Source organism: Procambarus clarkii, chromosome 8 (genome assembly GCF_040958095.1).
Source record: "Procambarus clarkii isolate CNS0578487 chromosome 8, FALCON_Pclarkii_2.0, whole genome shotgun sequence".
Lineage (NCBI taxonomy): Eukaryota > Metazoa > Arthropoda > Malacostraca > Decapoda > Cambaridae > Procambarus > Procambarus clarkii.
The window spans coordinates 15,198,245-15,218,505 of NC_091157.1; the positions used below are offsets into that span (position 1 = coordinate 15,198,245).

General features: G+C 46.7%; 1 protein-coding gene across 1 annotated transcript in view; it reads right to left on the minus strand.

Annotated features, from left to right (window-relative positions):
- LOC123759743 (G-protein coupled receptor GRL101) overlaps positions 1-20,261 on the minus strand; it is a 785,517-nt gene that overhangs the window by 376,814 nt on the left and 388,442 nt on the right. The window contains exon 15 of the mRNA XM_069319377.1: positions 9,875-9,994. Within this exon, the coding sequence (XP_069175478.1) occupies positions 9,875-9,994 (120 nt within the window). The remainder of the gene's footprint in view (positions 1-9,874; positions 9,995-20,261) is intronic.

The window sequence follows — 20,261 nt, forward strand, 5'->3', positions numbered from 1 at the left end:
TGGCTATACTATACCTGTAAGCATAGAGTGATAACAATAAGTACCTGCCTGATTCCTGATCTTTGAGTGTGACCTTGCCAAGGCTACCACTGAATACACCAGTCCACTGAGGGTGTTACTGGCCACCTTAAACACCAGTTGGCGATCTTGTGTTTAACCGTAGAGCCCTATTGTTGGGGAGGGCACACGACAGTCGAGGTGAACGAGTCGTGTTCTCACTCTTTCTTAATAAGAGGCCGTTAAGATTGACTGGGAGACTCTCCTGGCGTGCAGTGGCGCCGTGAGGATCGAGGGAAGACCCGCAGGGCTACGGTGAGTTACCTTGAGCATAACTATTGCTCACCCCAGACTAGAGAGTAAGGGTAAGAGAGGTGAAACCCCAACAATAGAGAGTTAGAGAAATAGAGAGAGATAGAGATAGAGAGAGAGAGAGAGAGAGAGAGAGAGAGAGAGAGAGAGAGAGAGAGAGAGAGAGAGAGAGAGAGAGAGAGAGAGAGAGAGAGAGAGAGAGAGTGAGAGAGAGTGAGAGAGAGTGAGAGAGAGAGAGTGAGAGAGAGTGAGTGAGAGAGAGAGAGTGAAAGATGAGTGAGAGTGAGTGAGAGAGAGTGAGTTTGTACACCAAAATTGTTCCAGTACTCCACCAGAGTTTCTCGTGGCATCAACCTGACACGGCACAGTTCCCCATCTTCCTGGTCACAACATGACCTTAAAGGACTCTGCCACGTCCCGGGACCTGCCATTACACTGCCACGTCCCGGGACCTGCCATTACACTGCCACGTCCCGGGACCTGCCATTACACTGCCACGTCCCGGGACCTGCCATTACACTGCCACGTCCCGGGACCTGCCATTACACTGCCACGTCCCGGGACCTGCCATTACACTGCCACGTCCTGGAACCTGCCATTACACTGCCACGTCCCGGGACCTGCCATTACACTGCCACGTCCCGGGACCTGCCATTACACTGCCACGTCCCGGGACCTGCCATTACACTGCCACGTCCCGGGACCTGCCATTACACTGCCACGTTCCGGGACCTGCCATTACACTGCCACGTCCCGGGACCTGCCATTACACTGCCACGTCCCGGGACCTGCCATTACACTGCCACGTCCCGGGACCTGCCATTACTGACAGGTCAGTATAATAATAAAGATTACATTGCCAAGTCCCGGGACTTGCTAGGACACTACCAAGTCCTAGGACCTTCCAGGGCACCGCCAAGTCCCAGGACCTGCTAGGACACTTCCAAGTCCTAGAACCATCCAGGGCACTGCCAAGTCCCAAGACCTGCTAGGACACTGCCAAGCCCCGGGACCTGCTAGGACACTGCCAAGCCCCGGGACCTGCTAGGACACTGCCAAGTCCTAGACCTACTAGGACACTACCAAGTCCCGAGCCTTCGCCACGTTTCTCTGATGAAAGCTTCTGCACTGTATCGTATAACATCTCATCAGCATTTTCTTCCCATCTTCAAAACTTTCTGAGCAATATCCGAGGCTCAACTCTGCTAAACTTTTTATTTTGATAGTCCAACCACTTGGGCTGGACGGTAGAGTGACAGTCTCGCTTCATGGAGGTCGGGGGTTCAATCCCCGACCGTCCAAGTGGTTAGGCACCATTCCTTCCCCCCGTCCCATCCAAAATCTTTATCATGACCCTTTCCCAAGGCTATGTAGTCATAATGACTTGACGCTTTCTCCTGATAATTCTCTTCCCTTTTTGTTTTAAACTTTGTGAGGAATTCTGTCAAATGTTTGATTTTGCTATTGAGAGGAACGTCAATTTCAAAATTTACGTTATATGGAGATAACCTTAAGAGCTTTATGAACTCATATAATAAAGCTCATTTAAGTTATATTAAAAAAGTGTATTTCTCCCACAAATGATGTTAAGTAGAGAAAATGGGAAGAGCTATGGCAGGATTGAGAGGAGAGACAGCCTCAGAGAAGAAAATAAAGAGGAATTCAGAAAAAAGTTATGTTTTTTATCTACGTATTCGTGTTTTCATCTCCTACAATACCTTTATACTAGGAGGGTAACCGGCTTTGCTCGGTCTTTCCTCTCTGTATCTATATCTATGATTATCTCAGTCTCCGTCTATATATCTCTACCCCTTGACACATTCGTCCCTATCTCCTTGGTACGCATCTTCCTCTCCTCCCCCTTTTGCCTCCCTCAAGAAACACAAAGAACTGTATGCTTCTCTCAAATTGCTTTTCTTGTTGGTCCTTTCACTTTTCTTATATTTTGTATTTCTCTTCATTTTCTTATTTTCACGAACGACTCTCCTATCTTGAGGTTATCTTGAGATGATTTGGGGGCTTTAGTGTCCCAGCGGCTCAGTCCTCGAGCCCCAGGAAGCAGCCCGTGACAGCTGACTAACACCCAGGTACCTGTTTTACTGCTAGGTAACAGGGGAATAGGGTGAAAGAAACTCTGCCCATTGTTTCTCGTCGGCCCCCGGGATCGAACCCGGGACCACAGGATCACAAGTCCAGCGTGCTGTCCGCTCGGCCGACTGGCTCCCCTCCTCTATGGAAATACACGACATATTTCACATTTGACACAATGAAAATGGCCGAGGGGTCTTTATAATTCTTAATATATGTTAAAGCATTTACCTTTGCTCTACCTGGACCTCGGTTATATTCCCATCCCTTCGAAGTGCTATAATCATAATGCTTTGGCACTTTCTCCTCATAGTTCTCTCCCTTCCCTCCCACTATCTCTTCTCTCCCTTTCTTCTACCCTTCCACTTCTTCCACATAATCTCCCCTTCCTCCCACATCTTCCCCTTTCCCCTCTCTCCCAAAGTACCACTGATCTATAATTCAAGCGGTCGTTTTATCACCACACGAGCCATAAAAGTCGGAGAGAAAAAAGAAATCATGAAAGTTTTTGGGTTTAAAGTGCAAGTATTAAATGGTCCTGATAGTACAGTCGAGTTCGACTTACAATCGAGAATTCCGGGTTCGAATCCTGGGTGGGACATAAATGGTTGGGCTCATTTCCTTTCTCCCTCAATGCGCCTGCTCACCTAACAGTAAGCAGGTACCCAGGAGTTAGTCGGCTTGTTGTGGGGTTGCATCCTGGGTGGTCAATAATTCGACCTCGGGTGGGGGGGGGGGGGGGGTAGGGACCCCAATATAAGATGTGTATACATACACTCTGGCTGCCTGTCCCTCAACACAATGAATTATTATAAATTATGATTTTTATTATTGAATTTTCCCCCTCCCCATCCGGCCCTTTGGCGCCGTGAGGGGGTTTCGTGGACGGCTGCTGGAGTGTGATGCTCCATGGGACAGTCCTCTGTCCTTTTGTGGCCTTGCACTCCTGCTGCTGTCTTCTCTAATTGTGCTGAATCGCTTTTCCTTTTCCTTTTATTTCGTTTTTCTCCCCCTTCTTCTCCTATCTGCATGTTGTTTCCTGCCGACCTTTTGCTTGTTTTGGTTATTCCTTTGGACTTCTTCTATTTTGACGCCCGGGTGCTTGAGGAGGCATACTCTTGCACCCGTAGAACTGTAGTACCCGATGTCTCTAGCGAGGGGAACCTTTTATTGTCAATCCCCCTTTCGTCGCTGAACCCGATCTCGATGAACTGACGGTTCTTAAGGTGGCGTTTGTGGGGCGTATACTCACGACGCATCCCTGGGGGGCCCCCGGCATGATTGACAATAGCTTCCTGTTGGGTGTCCTGCCTCTAATTGTGGCTCCATGGTGGGTATGGGGGAACATTCGAGGATGAATTTCTTTCTCTTCGTCTATATGTCGTTGAAGGTTTCTGTTGTACCCTCTCAGGCTCGTGGAGTGGACGACCAAGCCCCCGAGTCGGCCTGTATTGGAAGACCGGGCTCTGTAGCCCCCGCTGCATTGGGCCCCGACCTTGCTCCTCCTTTGACCGTCCTGACTTCTTCCCCCAGCTCCCCTCCCTCCTCTGTGGTTGGGTCGAGCCTCAAGCCCCCAGTGTTGACCACTTCGTCCCCTGGTGCGGCTAAGTCTCTCGTTGTGACTACTGCGCCTTTTGACCCCCTCTCTCTCTGGGGGTTTTTCAACGCCATCAGCGCCACGGCCGCACTCGCTCGTTTCCTTTCTGTACTGAAGCGTATCAGGCCTTGTTTGGTCCTGCTTCATGGGCCAAATGCTTTGATCTCCTCCCTCTTGATTCTGTACCTCCTGACAATTTCTCCCTCCATCGGCATCTCGTTGATTCCGTGGATGTTACCTTCAACCCGCACTCGCTCGTTTCCTTTCTGTACTGATGCGTATCAGGCCTTGTTTGGTCCTGCTTCATGGGCCAAATGCTTTGATCTCCTCCCTCTTGATTCTGTGCCTCCTGACAATTTCTCCCTCCATCGGCATCTCGTTGATTCCGTGGATGTTACCTTCAACCCCACTCGTCTCGGTACACGTCTCGTTGCTGCTCCTTCTCAGGATGCAGCTTCCTGTTGGCTGCCTTATCCTGCCTTGGAGAGATCCCTGTTTGAGTCTCAAAGAACGCTCGGTTGAATGCCAGTGTTGGCACTATTCTCCTCCCGCTCCATGTTGCAACCGGTTTTCGGAATCTGCAGGACTGCCACGATGACATTCGGCATATCCTTGATGCCCAAGGCCATTCTGTCCTCCAGGTAGACTCGTTTACTCGTCCCCCTCGTGGTTGTCGCCGTCAACCCCTTCGAGTTGTGAAGATCACCTTTGATGGTAGGACCCTTCCATCCTCTGTCATTCTTGCTGGTGTCAGGTGCTGTGTCCAGGAGTATATTCCTTCTCCTCGGCTTTGTAACAAGTGCTGGAGGTTTGGACATGGTGCCCTCTGCTGCTCTGGGACTGTCTCTCTCTGTCCTTTTTGTGGGGGTGAAGTCACTCTAAGTCGGAGTGCACTTCTCCCCAAGCTCACTGCCTCAACTACGGTGAGGCCCATCCTACCTTCTCCCGTGCCTGTATCCTGTATCCTGTGACGGACGGCTTGAGGCAGCCGTCCTCAACTTGAAGCACTGGGAGCGTTTATCTTTTCCCGAGGCAAGGCGCCAGGTTCGCCGGCTCCCGCCTTATGCTTACGTCTCTTATGCTCGCGTGTTGCGCTCTTCCTCTCCTCATCCTTCCCACCTTCCTCAAACTCACAACCGTTTCCGGGTCTTGGACCCTGATATGCCCACTGCCCCCTCCTCTGAGTTCTGTCCCGAAGGGTCCCCCTCCTGGTCCTCTGTCTGGGGTTCTCCTTCTTTCTACCCGGTCTGTCATGTATCCTGTGTCTTCTTCCTCTTCTCCCTCCTTTCCTCTTTCCCATCCTTCTCCTCCATCTATTGACTCTCCCCGCCGCCTGTCGGTGCAGGCGGATGTCCATTGCTCTCCTAACGGCCGTCGTGTGTGCTCTCGTTCGGCTTCTCCTGTTGATACGCTGGAATCTGTTGCCCGGTACGTAGGTGCTGGGACACCGGTCTCTTTGCGTCAGAAGCGTAAGCCTGGCTCCTCTCCTTCCTCCTCCCCGGCGAGTAAGAAGGCTTCGCTTTCTTCCTTGGCCCCTGCTACTGGCTCTATTGCTCCATCCCCTCCCATTTCAGTGGTTGCGCCCCCTGTTCTTGCTATGGAGGTTTCTTTGGCCCCTGCTTCCCTCTCGGTTGCTGCCCTTGCTGAGGTGCGCTCCCCTCTTTCTACTCCCCCACTTCCTGCTGCTGTCCTTGACTGCTCCTCTCCGTTGTCTCCTCCTCCTCCTCCGGACCCCACCCACCCACCTCTGGTCTGTTCTCCCGCTTCCTTCCCTCTGTCTTTGCTCAGTTTACCCATACTCCCTAACCCTGACTTTGCTGACCCTGATCCCTACCCTGATATTCTTTAACGTGCTATGTTGTTCTTTCACCTTTGTTTCTTCCTTGTTCTCTGTTGTTGTCCTTTCTCTTCTCGTCGATGTCTATTCTTCAATGGAACGTTCGAGCTTATTACGCCAATTTCCTCGAACTCCAACTTCTGATTTCGCGGTTTTTGCCCCTTTGGGTCTGTCTCCAGGAGCCGATGCTTGGTACTCGTCCTGGTCGTTTTCGTGGCTATTCCTTTCTCACCCCCCCCTCTCAGCCATTGCTGGGGCTTCTAATTCTTCTGCTCTCTTGATTTGCGCTGATGTTCCCTTCGTCCCCTTACTTTTTCCTTTGCCTCTCCATTGTTCTGATGCTCGTATCTTTGTGGGGAAATGGTATACAGTTTGTTCCATTGATCTCCCCCCGAGTGTCCCGCTTTCTCTTCCTGATTTGAAACACCTCCTGGACTCTTTGCCAGAGCCGGTGCTCCTGCTGGGTGATTTCACTTGTCGTCATTCTCTTTGAGGTGATGTTCTGACGAATACCCGAGGTCGCCTTCTTGAGCCGTTTATCCTCTCTTCTTCCCTGTCTCTTCTGAAATTCTGGTGAGCCCACTCATTTGGACTCTCGGACTCGCACCCTTTCCTGTCTTGATCTTTCTCTCTGCTCTTCTTCTCTTTACTTAGATTTCACGTGGCAGGTTCTTGATGACCCCCATGGCAGTGACCATTTCCCCATCCTTGTTTCCTTTTTCTCTTTTCGCCCTTCCCTCTCCTTCCCTAGGTGGCAGTTTGCTAAGGCGGACTGGAACTTATTTACCCTCAGTGCTGCTCTCTCTGACCTCTCCCCCGTGCTCTCCTCCTTTTTCATGACACTGTCTTCGACGCTGCCCTCGGCTCTATTCCTTGCTCTTCCTCTCGGGGTCCACGGAAGTGCGTTCCCTGGTGGAATGCAGACTGTGCTCAGGCTGTCCGCTGTAAGCGTGCAGCCTGGAAGAGGCACCGCCGTTGGCAGATTGCCGATTCTTTTCTTTTCTTTCGCAAAGCGAGTGCGGTGCCCCGTAGGGCCATCCGTACGGCTAAGTGTGAATGTTGGGCATCTTATGTCTCCACAATTACGTCCGAAACTCCTCTGCCACAGATCTGGAAGCATATCCGCAAGATAGCGGGTAAGTTCGTTTCCTATGTTTCATCGGTACTTCACCTCCATGGTGGACTCATGAGTCCACCTTGTGGTGGACTCATTGCAGGTCGCTTCCGAACTGGGTTCCCACTTTTCTTCTGTTAGCTCTGGTCCTCATCTTCCCCAATCTTTCCTTCTTCGTAAACCTGTCCTTGAGTCTCGTCCTTTAGATTTCTGTACTCGTCTTCAGCTTCCCAATAATGATCCCTTCTCTCTCTCTGAACTTCGTTCTGCCCTCGCCCACTGCGGTTCTACGGCGGCGGGCTCCGATGGTATTCATTATGTGATGCTTCGCCATCTCCCTCCGTGCACGTCTCAGTAATTACTGAGTCTGTATAATCGGATCTGGGAGTCGTCGTCAGTCCCTGAGGACTGGCTCGATGCCGTTGTCTTCCCTGTTCGCAAACGGGGCTTCTGGGTACTTCCCCTAAGGACTTTCGCCCTATTGCCCTCATAAGTTGTGTCTGCAAACTCTTTGAACGTATGGTTAACGTTCGTCTGATGTGGTTCCTGGAACACCATCACCTCCTCTCCCCTTCTCAATTTGGTTTCCGCAAGTGCTGCACCACGACAGATGTCCTGGTGAACTTGGAGGTCTATATTGGTACTGCTTTTGCTGCGAAGACCTCCTTAGTTGCCGTTCTTTTTGACCTGGAAAAGGCTTACGACATCACTTGGCAATATCATATTCTATCCCAACTTCATTCTTTTGGCCTTCGTGGTCATCTCCCTCTCTTTCTCCGCAGCTTCCTCTCTCGTCGTTCCTTTCGGGTGCGACTTGGTACCGCTCTCTCTGCCTCTTTTCAGCAATACGAAGGTGTGCCCCTGGGTAGTGTTCTGAGCACTACTCTTTTTCTGGTTGCCCTCAATGGTCTTCTTTCCTCTCTTCCTTCAGGTGTCTTCTCCGCTCTCTATGTCGATGATCTTACCCTTTGCTGTCAGGGTGATGATTCGCCTCCCCTTCAGCGCCAGCTTCAACTTGCAATTGATGCTGTGTCATCCTGGGCCACCGATCATGGCTTCAAGTTTTCCACTTCTAAGACTTGTGCCATGACTCTTACTTGGAAACGGGTCGTTCTTCGTCTCTCTTTGTCACTTTATGGTCATCCCCTTGAGTACAAAGATTCCGCGAAGCTTTTAGGGTTATTCCTTGACACTCATTTGTCTTGGTCTCCCCATATCTCTTACCTCCGTGTTGAGTGCTCTAATGCCCTTACCCTCCTTCGGGTATTGTCCCATACTTCTTGGGGGGCGGATAGGCGCACTCTCCTTGCTTTACATTCCTCTCTCGTCCTGTCTAAGCTCGATTATGGTTGCCCTGCTTACTCGTCTGCTTCTCCTTCTACTCTTCGCCGTATTGATGCTTTACACCATACTGGGTTGCGCCTCAGTTTTGGTGCCTTTCGTTCGACTCCCGTCCTTAGCTTATATGTTGACACTGGCTTCCTGTCTCTCCAGGACCGCCATGATCGCTACTGTCTTTGCTATCTTGCGCGGTCCTTACAACATCCTTCCTCTCGCCTCTGTCGTGCTTTAACTTTTACCCCTCCTGCGGTTCCTGTTCCTCTTCACCACCTCCCTCTTTCTGTCCGGTTATTTCGCCTACAGGATTCTCTTTCCATTCGTATTTCTAATGTTTCTCCTCACGTTGTTCCTTCTTTGCCCCCGTGGAGAGTCCCCCTTCCGTGGTTTTGTACTTCCTTGACCTTCATCACTAAAGCTTTTACCCCTCTTACAGTTCTAAAATGCCTTTTCCTTGAGCACTTTTCTTCTCACTCCCACTCCGTTTCTGTCTTCACCAATGGGTCTAAGTCTGCGGACGGTGTTGACTACTCTCTTGAATTTCCTGATCACACTTATATGTGTCGCTTACCTCCGAAGACTAGCATCTTTACGGCGGAGCTTTATGCTATTCTCTATGCTCTTCGTCTCCTGCTTTCTCGTTGTCAGTCTTCCTTTGTAGTTGTTGTTGACTCTCGCAGTGCCCTCATGGCTCTCGGGACCTTTAATCCGGTTCATCCAGTAGTTGTCGAGATCTTTAAATGAGCGTGCGGATGCTGCCGCCAAGGAATCTGTCCGCTCTTGTCCCATCTCTCGTAAAGGTATTCCATATTCCTACTTTTACCCGGTTCTCCATTCCTCCATCCATACCCGTTGGCAGGCTTCTTGGTCGTCTGTTACTGGTAACAAACTACATACTCTTAAGTGTTGTGTTTCCTCGTCCTCCTACCACCTTAACCGGCGATGGGAAACGGCTCTGGCGAGGTTGCGTATTGGCCATACTCGCTTAACCCATGGTCACTTGATGGAGCGCCGCCCAACTCGTTATTGTCCTAATTGCATTGTCCCTCCTACGGTCGTGCATGTCCTTCTTGAATGTCCTGACTTCCAGGATGAGCGTGTGTCTTGCTTTCCGACTGCCCCTCGCGGTCACCTGTCCCTCAATAGAATTCTTGGTGACTCAGATACTTTTGATATCGTTCGCCTTATGCGTTTTTGTTCTCGTATTGACATCCTTGGTGATATTTAGCGCCCTCTGATTATGCTGCACATTTGATGGTGCTATATAGCCTTCCCGGTTTGGTGCTTTCTTTTGATAATTACTTACTTTATTGAATTTTGGCTTGATGATAATCTCTTCCAGTCCGGCAAGATGTGAGCATTCGAGTTCACAATCGTATTGGTCAAATAATGACATTAAAATCTTTCGAAAATCTATAAATCTTACTTGTAGTCTTGGGTCGGCGACGCGCTGACAATGTAAATCCATGACTGGGCGCTTAAAACCCAGGGACTAGACAGAAAGGAGACGTGACATAGAAAGTAAGACACAATATATTACGACAAACCGGTTCTGGGACTCCAGAGAGTGAGAAAGGAGAGTGAGACGTACGACAGAAGTCTTCGTCGTCCCAGGTCTCGGGACAGTCAATGTTCCCGTCACACTGACGGGCGGCGTCCAGGCACGGTCCAGAGCGGCACTTGAACATTCCAGCTGGGCACTTCACCGGCTCTGGAGGGGATAGAAAACGACACAAGATGAAGTAATTGAACATTCCTGCCGGACACACCGTAGTGCTAATTATTGGGAAATGAATATTTCTGGTTATTTTGTATTTGCTTGATTCTGTAGAAGTTATTGAAAGGTTGAGTGTCTTGATCTGAAGAGAGAGTCGTTCATGTTCCTTACTGTGACAGTTTACTCAGGTCCAATGTACTGGAGTACGTAATACCTCAGTAAACTTAGTACAAGGAGTAAACTATCAATATAGAGATATATTGATAGGTTGTCGTATAGAGAAACAACTAATTACAGTCTGCATTTTTTCATCTACTAATTTTAATTCCAATAATTTTATTCATTTATGCAAGGTAGTCAAACCAATATTCATTTCCTCTGTTTCCTTCAATCATTAGAATGCGAAGCACCACCAGGCTCCACCACAATTACGACAACCACCACGCTCTACCACAACCACCACACTCCACGACAACCACCACACTCCACCACAACCACCATACTCCACCACACCACTATCACACTCCACCACACCATCATCACACTCCACCACAACCACCACACTCCATCACAACCACCACACTCCACGACAACCACCACACTCCACCACAACCACCATACTCCACCACACCACTATCACACTCCACCACACCATCATCACACTCCACCACAACCACCACACTCCATCACAACCACCACACTCCATCACAACCACCACACTCCACCACAACCACCATACTCCACCACACCACTATCACACTCCACCACACCATCATCACACTCCACCACAACCACCACACTCCACCACAACCACCACACTCCACCACAACCTGTCACAATCACAGCACTACCAAAACCCACCACTTTCCATCACACACCAACACCACAACATTCCACGACCACCATTACACTCCACTACCACCACTCCCAAACTCCACCACAACCACCACACTCCACCAAAACCACCATAATCTATCACAACCACAACCCTAACAAAGCCACCACATTCCACGACCACCATCACTCGCCACTACCCCCAAACACCACCACCACCACCACACTTCACCATCACCACACTCCACCAGCACCACCATCCACACACTCCACCACCTCCACCTCCACACCTCCCATCACCACACTCCGCCACCACCACCACACTCCGCCACCACCACCACACTCCACCACCACATTCCACCACCACCACCACATTCCACCACCACCACACTCCACCATCACTACCACCACAGTAGTGGAAAGTGTGCCTACTAGGAATTACTGAGAGAATCTTAAAAATTATTTTTCGTAGGCAAACTCGTTTTCGTTGCCTCAGCGAGTGATTGCACGTATCCAGTACCATTTTCATTTCAAATTGTGTATTTGTGCTAGTTGTATATTTTACATATTTGGGCTAGTTATTTATTGTATTGTGGCGTGATCTGGAATAGAGCAGTATTATCCTGGCAGGTGTTGTGCCAATCTCACATTAGTTAAAAAAAAAAGAGAAAATTAAATCAAATAAAGCTGCCGAGTCCTTTACGGTGTACCAATTGCGGGCAAAAACTAGAAAATAAAAACTTTAAACATTTAATAAAACATAAAATGACTAATTTTACACAAAAATAATAATTAACTATTAATGATAAAAAAAACTTAACCACTTGGCTTAACACAATCAAAAAGAAAATATATATACAAGAGAATCTACGTTACTGACAAGAAGATGAATGTGACACTATACAATGTGCTAATGTGCTCAGAATGTCACCCGTCACCCACTCCTAATTAGAACGTCAAGGCAAGGGAAGACAAGCGAACTGAGAGAACACCAAGTTGCTTCTGATTCACCACAGCCCAGGCCATGGCTATATATACGGTGGTGACATCATATTGGCTTACGGGCTCACCATACCCCGTGCTACGTGGACATTTCTTTCTGAGTAGCTAAATCTAAAACCACAACAACAACAGTCATATAGGCGCGACGCTGGGTCCGTAAATGAGGAACCGGCAAGAGAAGTGATTGTTTGCTGGTGGTAACTAGCGCCGGTGGGTTACAGGTGCGCCTCTCTTGTGGAGGATAGGGTGGTAGCGGTAGTAGAAGCATGCTGATATTAAAGACGTAAGGAACAGCCAGAATTCACTGTGAGGCAGGGGATAACCGTAACAGTATGTGTTTGAGCTGGATATGTATTTGATTGTACTTATGCAACTTGAGTAATAATTATGAAAGATGTGTAATAATTGCACAAGTTGTGTATTAATTGCGCATGTTGTGTAATTATATATAGAGGAATTGTGTATTTGTGCCTGATGTGTATTGATTGACATTATGTAAGTTGTGCAATTATATAGCAAGTTTTGATGTATTAATTGTGCCAAGATGTTTTTTAATTACACAAGTTGTGTATTAATTGCCCGTGTTATATAATCTTTTTTGTGCGACTCGTGTATTTATGCAAGTTGTGTTTTAAATGCTGAACAAGGAACTGATTCAACTGTATTTTTGCGCAAATTGTGTTTGTGTTAGTTCTGTATATCTTATGTGAAAAAAATAGATTTGCATAAGCAAGTGTGAAAGTATATTTGGTTTATGTATCAGTGTGTGTGGGTATTTTGGGAAAATAATGTTTATAAAATTGTGTAATTTTTGTGAAAGTGCATTTTCTATTGTATGGGCGTATATGGAATTTGCTATATTTATGCACTTTTTATGCACCTATTCTCTATATTTACCAAACTTTGTGTAAATGTCACACTTTGAGTGTGCATACAGTATTTGTGTAAATGATATATTTTTGTGCATCAAATATTTTTGTGCCACACAAATATTTGGTATAAAATAGGTCAGAGTGGCCTTTCCTGCAGGCCACTCTGACCTATTGAGTGAGTGAGCCTTACTCCCATGAATTACGCCTGCATGCTCGGCGTGTGCTCGGATCCGTCCATGGTGTGGCAGTAGGACATTATCTTTGGCATAAAATGGTATATTTTGTGCATAAAATGGTAGATTTAGTGCATAAAATGGTATATTTTGTGTAAATGATATATTCTGTGTGTAAATGACATATTGGTGTGGAAATGTCTTACTGTGTGCGTAATTCCCATATTGAGTGTAAATGTGTTAGTGTGTTTTATGATGTATTTTTATATTTTGTTTATATTTTTAGTGTATGTATGTACAAGTGTATCATTTTGTGTGACTGGTGTTAAATTATTATATTTTAGTGTGCCTTATCTCAAACTCAGGGGTATATTAGGATAGGATTGGATAGTATAGGAGAGGATAGTGTAGGGGTAGTTTAGACTAGGACAGATTATGTTGGAATGGAGTAGGATAGGATAGTTTAGGATAGGTTAGATTAGGATAGGTTAGATTAGGATAGGTTAGGTTAGGATAGGATTAGCTAGGGTATGACTAGGATAGTTAGGATGGGGTAGATTTATTTAGATTAGATTGGGGGAAGGGCTGGAATAAGATAGGATAGTGTAGGGTTACTTTAGACTAGGATAGGATAGGTTATGATTGGGTAATTTGCGTTATATTTTCGGAGTTGCTCGAATGATATGTTAATCTCATTGATTGTTATGCATAAATATTATCAATTGAACGATTATTGGGATGAATGCACACTTTATTTACTGCTAAAATATGACTTATAATTATTTTAAAAAAGTTTTAGGGTTGATCTAATTACACCAGACTAAATAGAGGCGTCATTTATATAAAATTCTTTCATATAAATAAATAATTGATTTATATAAAATGAATTATTAATTATGAGAGTATATAAACATGTATGTATATATGCACGTATGTATGTATGCTTGTATATATGAATAAAATGTAAGTGTATGTGTGTATGTATTTATTTATGCATGCAAATGTAAGTAAGCGTGTGTGTGTAAGTAAGTAATTATAAAAAGAAGGCACCAAACCGTGAAGGCTATGTAGCACCATCAAATGTGAGGGATAATCAGAGGGCGCTAAATATCACCAAGGATACTGTGACTATAATCTCTTTCAAGAGAGATTGAGCCTGCTCTTCCCTACCTAAAGTTACGTCCAGTATACAAGTATAAGATGCTACATTCAAGACACGTTCACCGGTAGCGCAAAACATTTTGACCAGGAGGCAAAATGTACCCAAGAACCCCCCAACTCCACACACCCTCCACGCCGGCTCGTCGTCAACCAGCCAACTACCCATCCCAGCCTGCCTGCTCCTGATTGGTGATTCGCCGACTGCACACCTGCACACTGCACCTCAGCGCCATCTACCTGAGTCCACGACTGAGCCTGGACCAGCCATCAACTTCAGAATATTCATTGTGCTCTAAGAGTTGACATCTCTCTCTGGCATATTAAGCTCTCTGGCTTTTGTATACTAAGGGAGGTCTCGGCCATAGCCAATATTCTCAGCACCATTTCACCATTTACTATTTTGTCTCACATTGTTTTTGGATTTATCTTTGTTATTTAATTGCACTATTCATTTCCCCGAGATTTGTCTTTATTTTTATTTATGTTTAAAGTATATATTAAAGTTTCATTGTTCATACTTTATGTGTTACGTGTTCCTCCCTCTCACCACAGACAACAGGCAAACAGTCTATCTTATTTTGTAAGTGTGACCAGGCATTGACACCTGCTATTAGAGGACTGCCGAACATCTATACTCCAACACTTTCCCGTCACATTTAATGGGGGCCTGTCCTGGAGCTTCACTCAGGTACTAGTACCAGAACGTCAATTTGTAGTAAGCGTACCTCGCTTTGCTAAAGTTGCTTTTCAATATTATCATTAATTTTCATATTTATATGGTGCTGTGTGTATTGTGCATTCCGAGAGTAGCATATGGTGAGTGTGGGATAACTGTGGATTACGTGGTGACTGAAGGCCTCAGTCATTCTCTTAATTGGTCATCCCTCCCTCCGTGTTAATACTCGTGTTTACCACCTTTTGTCCCAAGGATATTTCTCACATTATCAGCAGATCATCATTGTGGTACCCTGGTACTTTGGTTTGTCTTCGGGTCAAAGCACCCTATCTTCTGCAATCCGACCGAAGGAGGATAAGAGGGCCATAGTTCCTCTAGCACGGACTACGTTGCTGAGTTGGGACCTCGGCAGGAGTGTTCGTTACCAGTTGACACTCGCACCCCTACACGTTGGTCAGAGATGATGATATTTACTTAGGTAGGGAATTAGCTTTCTTTTTTCAGAGCACAAAGTTCGCTAATTCTGTAAGTATCATATTTCATTTAGTGGGAAACCCTTGCTTATGTCCTATAGAGACTCGGCAAGGTATGCCTACATTCTTGAACTACCTAATTCACTTTTGGAGCAATTAAAGGTTTCATTTGTTTTAGAAACTCAGTTTCATTTATTTAGTAGGATTTTCTTGCCCTTATTCTCTTACATTGAGTACCGGGTACAAGATTTCCTGCGATTTTGATTAGTCAATCAAAATCGCAGGAAATCTTGTACCCGGTACATACATACATACATACATACATACATACATACATACATACATACATACATACATACATACGTGCAAATATATATGGTAAATGATTAGTCAATCATTTACCATATATATTTGCACGTATGTATGTATGTATGTATGTACGTATGTATGTACCGGGTACAAGATTTCCTGCGATTTTGATTGACTAATGTCACGTGGGGGGGTGGGCGGTCCGGGGCTCTGCTAACACTCAACTGCTAGGGGCTCAAAAGGCCCAAATACTCAGCCCCTCCGACTCCCGGGATTCACCGGAGTCTCCTTGGTCACACAAGATAGGACCAACAATGCCCACCTCCGCAGGTCTTTGCTTCCACCACAAAAGGGGGTGCCACTGATTCACCCTGGAAGCCCTTCAGTCAAACACGGGGAAACCGCTGTTAACAGTTCCGGCCTAGACCCGTGGGGGAGTGAAGGAAGACTCAGGCTTACCTTATAACCATAACCTCCCTGAGCCTTGCCTGCCAGACAAAAACAGGTTGCAGGAACTCCTTTCCCGCCTGTCTTCTCTATCTTCCTCTTAGCAAGGTCGCCAGCTGGGTTATCTGCACCCCAGCAATGCAGTTCAGTGGGTGTATTATATATTGTTTGTAGCCAGAAATGTATGCTCATAGAGAAATATCATAAATGGAGGCACACTCAAACACAGTAATAAAAAGTGTGGATTTACTGATGCAAATTACATGAACACACACACACAATCACAAGTAATACATGAATATGGAATATGGATAATGAGTCTGGAGATCGTTAGCCTCTTCTTCCACGACCTCCAACACTCCTTCAACTGGGCAGGAAGACAGGAGTCTCACACTCTCACAGGAGGGCCTCTTCACCACGTCGGCACCTCTTCTTCACTGTCTTGCCATCCATACACACTGTCCTCTCTGACAGTCCTGGACACAAGCTGCTTTGCAGCCTATTCTACTATTAAAGTAATAAAGTCTTGCTGCCACATACACAAGTAAATATTGTGGCCTAACTAGCCTACTCATACAAGGGGTAATGGGAGGGAAAATGATCTACCTTACATTCCTGGCTCACGACGCCTGTCCCTCGATGGTGTGAGGTTCCCACGCTTCCTTGGGTCGATCCTTGACGATCCAGGGCGTTCCACAGGTCCTCAGGTGTCGTGAAGCCTTCGCGTCGTCGCCGTTCCAATCCCTGAGATTCAGCTGCCCCAATCCTGGTTCATCGATGGGCGCTGAGCTAATCACTATGTTTCCCCACACTCGCCTCTCCCACAAGGCGTTGCTCCTTGTCCTAGGCACGGTGTCGTCCTTCCAAGATTCTCAGTGGATGTGACCCCAGTCACAGCTAGGCCTGCCCGCCCACCTTCCAGACCTCAACGTCCAGCCAGCGGCGCCGCCCAGCGTCGTCGCCGACTATTTTCCAAGTTTGGCACTTCTCTGCTCACTGAACTTGGTTCCTCTTTTGCTTCCCAGAAGCGCAGGGTCTCCAATAACTATGATGGGCTGCGATGGCCAGCTCAATCCACTGAACAAGGCTTGCAGAGCCTCCAATCCTTGAGAGCAGACCGAGGCGCGTCCTGTCGCTTCCAAGGTCAGAACCACTCTGACGTTGGCGCCGCCCGGGGCACTCGGTGACGTCATGGCGGGCCCTGATTTGTCGCCCGCGACCTACGTCGGCCAATCCGCGATCGGCTTGTGTCCCTTCCAAAAGGTCATATCTGCCGTAGGGGATACTGTTTCATTTTATAACAGGGCGCCAATTTTCCTTTATTTACAACTTATAATATAACTTCCTTCCCTTAACTGGCAGCCGGTCTGGTCGCCACATATATCATTAGACTCCCTGAACCTCAGAGAATCAGTAGGGAGAGCTGATATGACTCTTTAAGCCGGCAAACGAAAGAAATAGGAGAGGGCACCGTAACACTAATCATTTACCATCCTATAATTAACGTTAATTGTTAAAGATTAAAATTCCACAGGATAGTTCCCAGTTGCCACATTATCCTGTTTCTGACATTTACCATATCACAACTATAATTGTTGTACATTTATTTGCTATCTTTCACCATGTTTCGTCTCCAAGCTTTTCGTAACGATCCAGCAGGTGAAATAGGGACCTTATGTCGTGCCAAGAGGACTGAATTAAAAACTCTTGCACACGAGTATCAACTAGATGTTCGCCATGGAGCCAACAAAAATGAATTGCATAACTTAATTATGGATCACCTCTTAGATGAAGGGACAATTGACTCTGAAACTCACGAAACTTATTCTATTGCAGATAAACATGATTTGGCAACTATGAAACTCAAAATAGAACTTTCAAAACTTGAGAGGGAGCAACAGCAAGCAGTTCTCCAAATGAAGGAAAGAGAGGCTGCAATCGGGAAAGAAGAACGAGAACGAGAGGCGGACCTAAAAGAACGAGAGTTGGCCCTCAAGGAACGTGTGACTACTATACTCCGTGAGCGTGAGCGAGTGCAGCTTGAAGCAAAACAACGCCACCTGGAGATACAACACGAGCATGACAAACAACAAGCGGATATGGTTATAGAATGTCGTCAACGAGAACTCACTTTGGAGACAACACACCACACTCAACGCCAGCCAGCTACCGCTAGTCTTCCAGTAAGTTTCAATGTCTCCCATGCAAGTAAGTTAATGCCACCATTCGTTGAGACAGAGATTGATGTCTTTTTTACCACCTTTGAGACCCTAGCTAATAAACTTAGTTGGCCTGCTGATCAATGGTCTACCCTTCTCAGAGTGCATCTCACAGGTAGAGCTGCAGTTACTCTCAGTACCTTAGCATCTGAGAATGACTACCAGACCTTGAAGCAAGCAGTTTTGGACGCCTACCTTCTCTCCGCCGAAAGCTACAGACGAAAATTCCGTGATCATCTTAAGGCAAGTACCACCACCTTTCTAGAATTTGCCAATACCAAGAAAAGATATTTCATGAAATGGCTGGAAGCAGCACATGTCTCTACATTTGCAGAACTCGTCAACCTCATGCTAGTTGAGGAATTCTTGAAACGTGTTCCCCCTTCCGTCTGTTTATATCTAGCAGATAAAGAAGAAACCGACTACATCAAATGTGCGAAGTCGGCTGACACCTACAGCCTCATCCACCGGCTGACACCATCACCACCTCCCAGTAAGAATTAAGTCTTGGTACAGTTATGATAAAGTGAGTACAGAGGAAGCGAGCTCACAATTGTATTGTAAATATTGCAAACTCTATGGACATACCATAGATAGATGTGGGAAGGCTCAATACAAGAGCAATGAATCTACTAAACCCAAACAGACTCCTCCTAAGTCCGGTAAGCCTGTGATGAATGTTGGTGTTCATGTTAATGATCTTTCTCTCTTCAGTAAACACCTGTATCCTGGAACTGTCTCTGCCAACGGTACAGATTCGGACGGACGTTTCAAATTGAAGATCTTGAGGGACACAGCGGCTCTTCAGTCCATTATATTGAAATCAGCTGTGCCTAACATCACCTACACCGGGGAAACCGTCCTTATCACTGACCTCACTGCTACCACTCTATATCCACTCGCCAGAGTCCATCTGGATTGTCCCTTCGTGACCAGTGAAGTCCAAGTCGCCATCAGGGAAAAGCCTTTTCCCATGCCTGGAGTGCAACTTCTCCTGGGCAACGACTTGGCAGAAGATCTGCAACCGTCCAACCTGATCATCACGGACAAACCCCAGGTGTGTACCTCTGTAATGGATAATCTCATCTTTGAATATGTTCCAGCAGAGGTCCAAGAAAGTGATCAAGTTTCTCCTCCGGTTTTGGTGACCCCCCGTGCACAAGCTGCACGACCGCAACCAGCTGACTCTACTGCTACCGCTGTCCCTCAAGACACTCATAATCTACCTCCAAATCTTACCAGTTTGGAGTTCCGTAAGTTACAGAGGGAAGATCAATCATTAACACCATTATTCTTCCAGGCTGAGACTCAACCTGACAGTATCCCTGGGTTCTTGCTAGAGAATGAGCTGCTCTACCGCAGATACAGACCCAGCAAGCTGAAGGAGGATGACGATTGGGCCAATGTCGAACAACTAGTGATTCCCACAAGCATACGGTCCGATATTCTACACCTGGCCCACGGAGCTCTTTCTCACTATGGTTTCAACAAAACCTACCACGGAATCAGACAAGACTACTGCTGGCCAGGTATGGTAAAAGACGTTAAAAAGTACGTACAACAGTGTCATATATGTCAGTTGGCAGGTAAACCTAACATCTCTATTCCCCAGGCTCCACTAAAACCCATCCAGGTGCCTGCAAAACCTTTCCACAGACTCATCATAGACTGTGTTGGTCCTTTACCCTGGACCAGTTCTGGCAACGCCTATATATTAACTATCATGTGTCCTACCACCAGATTCCCCATAGCAGTTCCAGTAAAGAACATTACGGCTGCTACTGTGGTGAAACACCTATTGAAGATCTTCACCCAGTATGGATTTCCAAGAGAGGTTCAAAGTGACTGTGGCACCAACTTCACCAGTGATCTCTTCAAGAAGACACTGGAGGAGTTCAACATCACACAGGTACTGTTCAGCCCCTATCATCCTGCTTCACAGGGTTCTCTTGAACGTAGTCATCAGACTATTAAAGCACTCCTAAAGAAATTCTGCAATGACACCTTGAAGGACTGGGATAAACAACTTGATCTCATTATGTGCATTTTCAGAAGTCTCCCCAATGAGTCTCTAGGAGTGTCTCCTTATGAGATG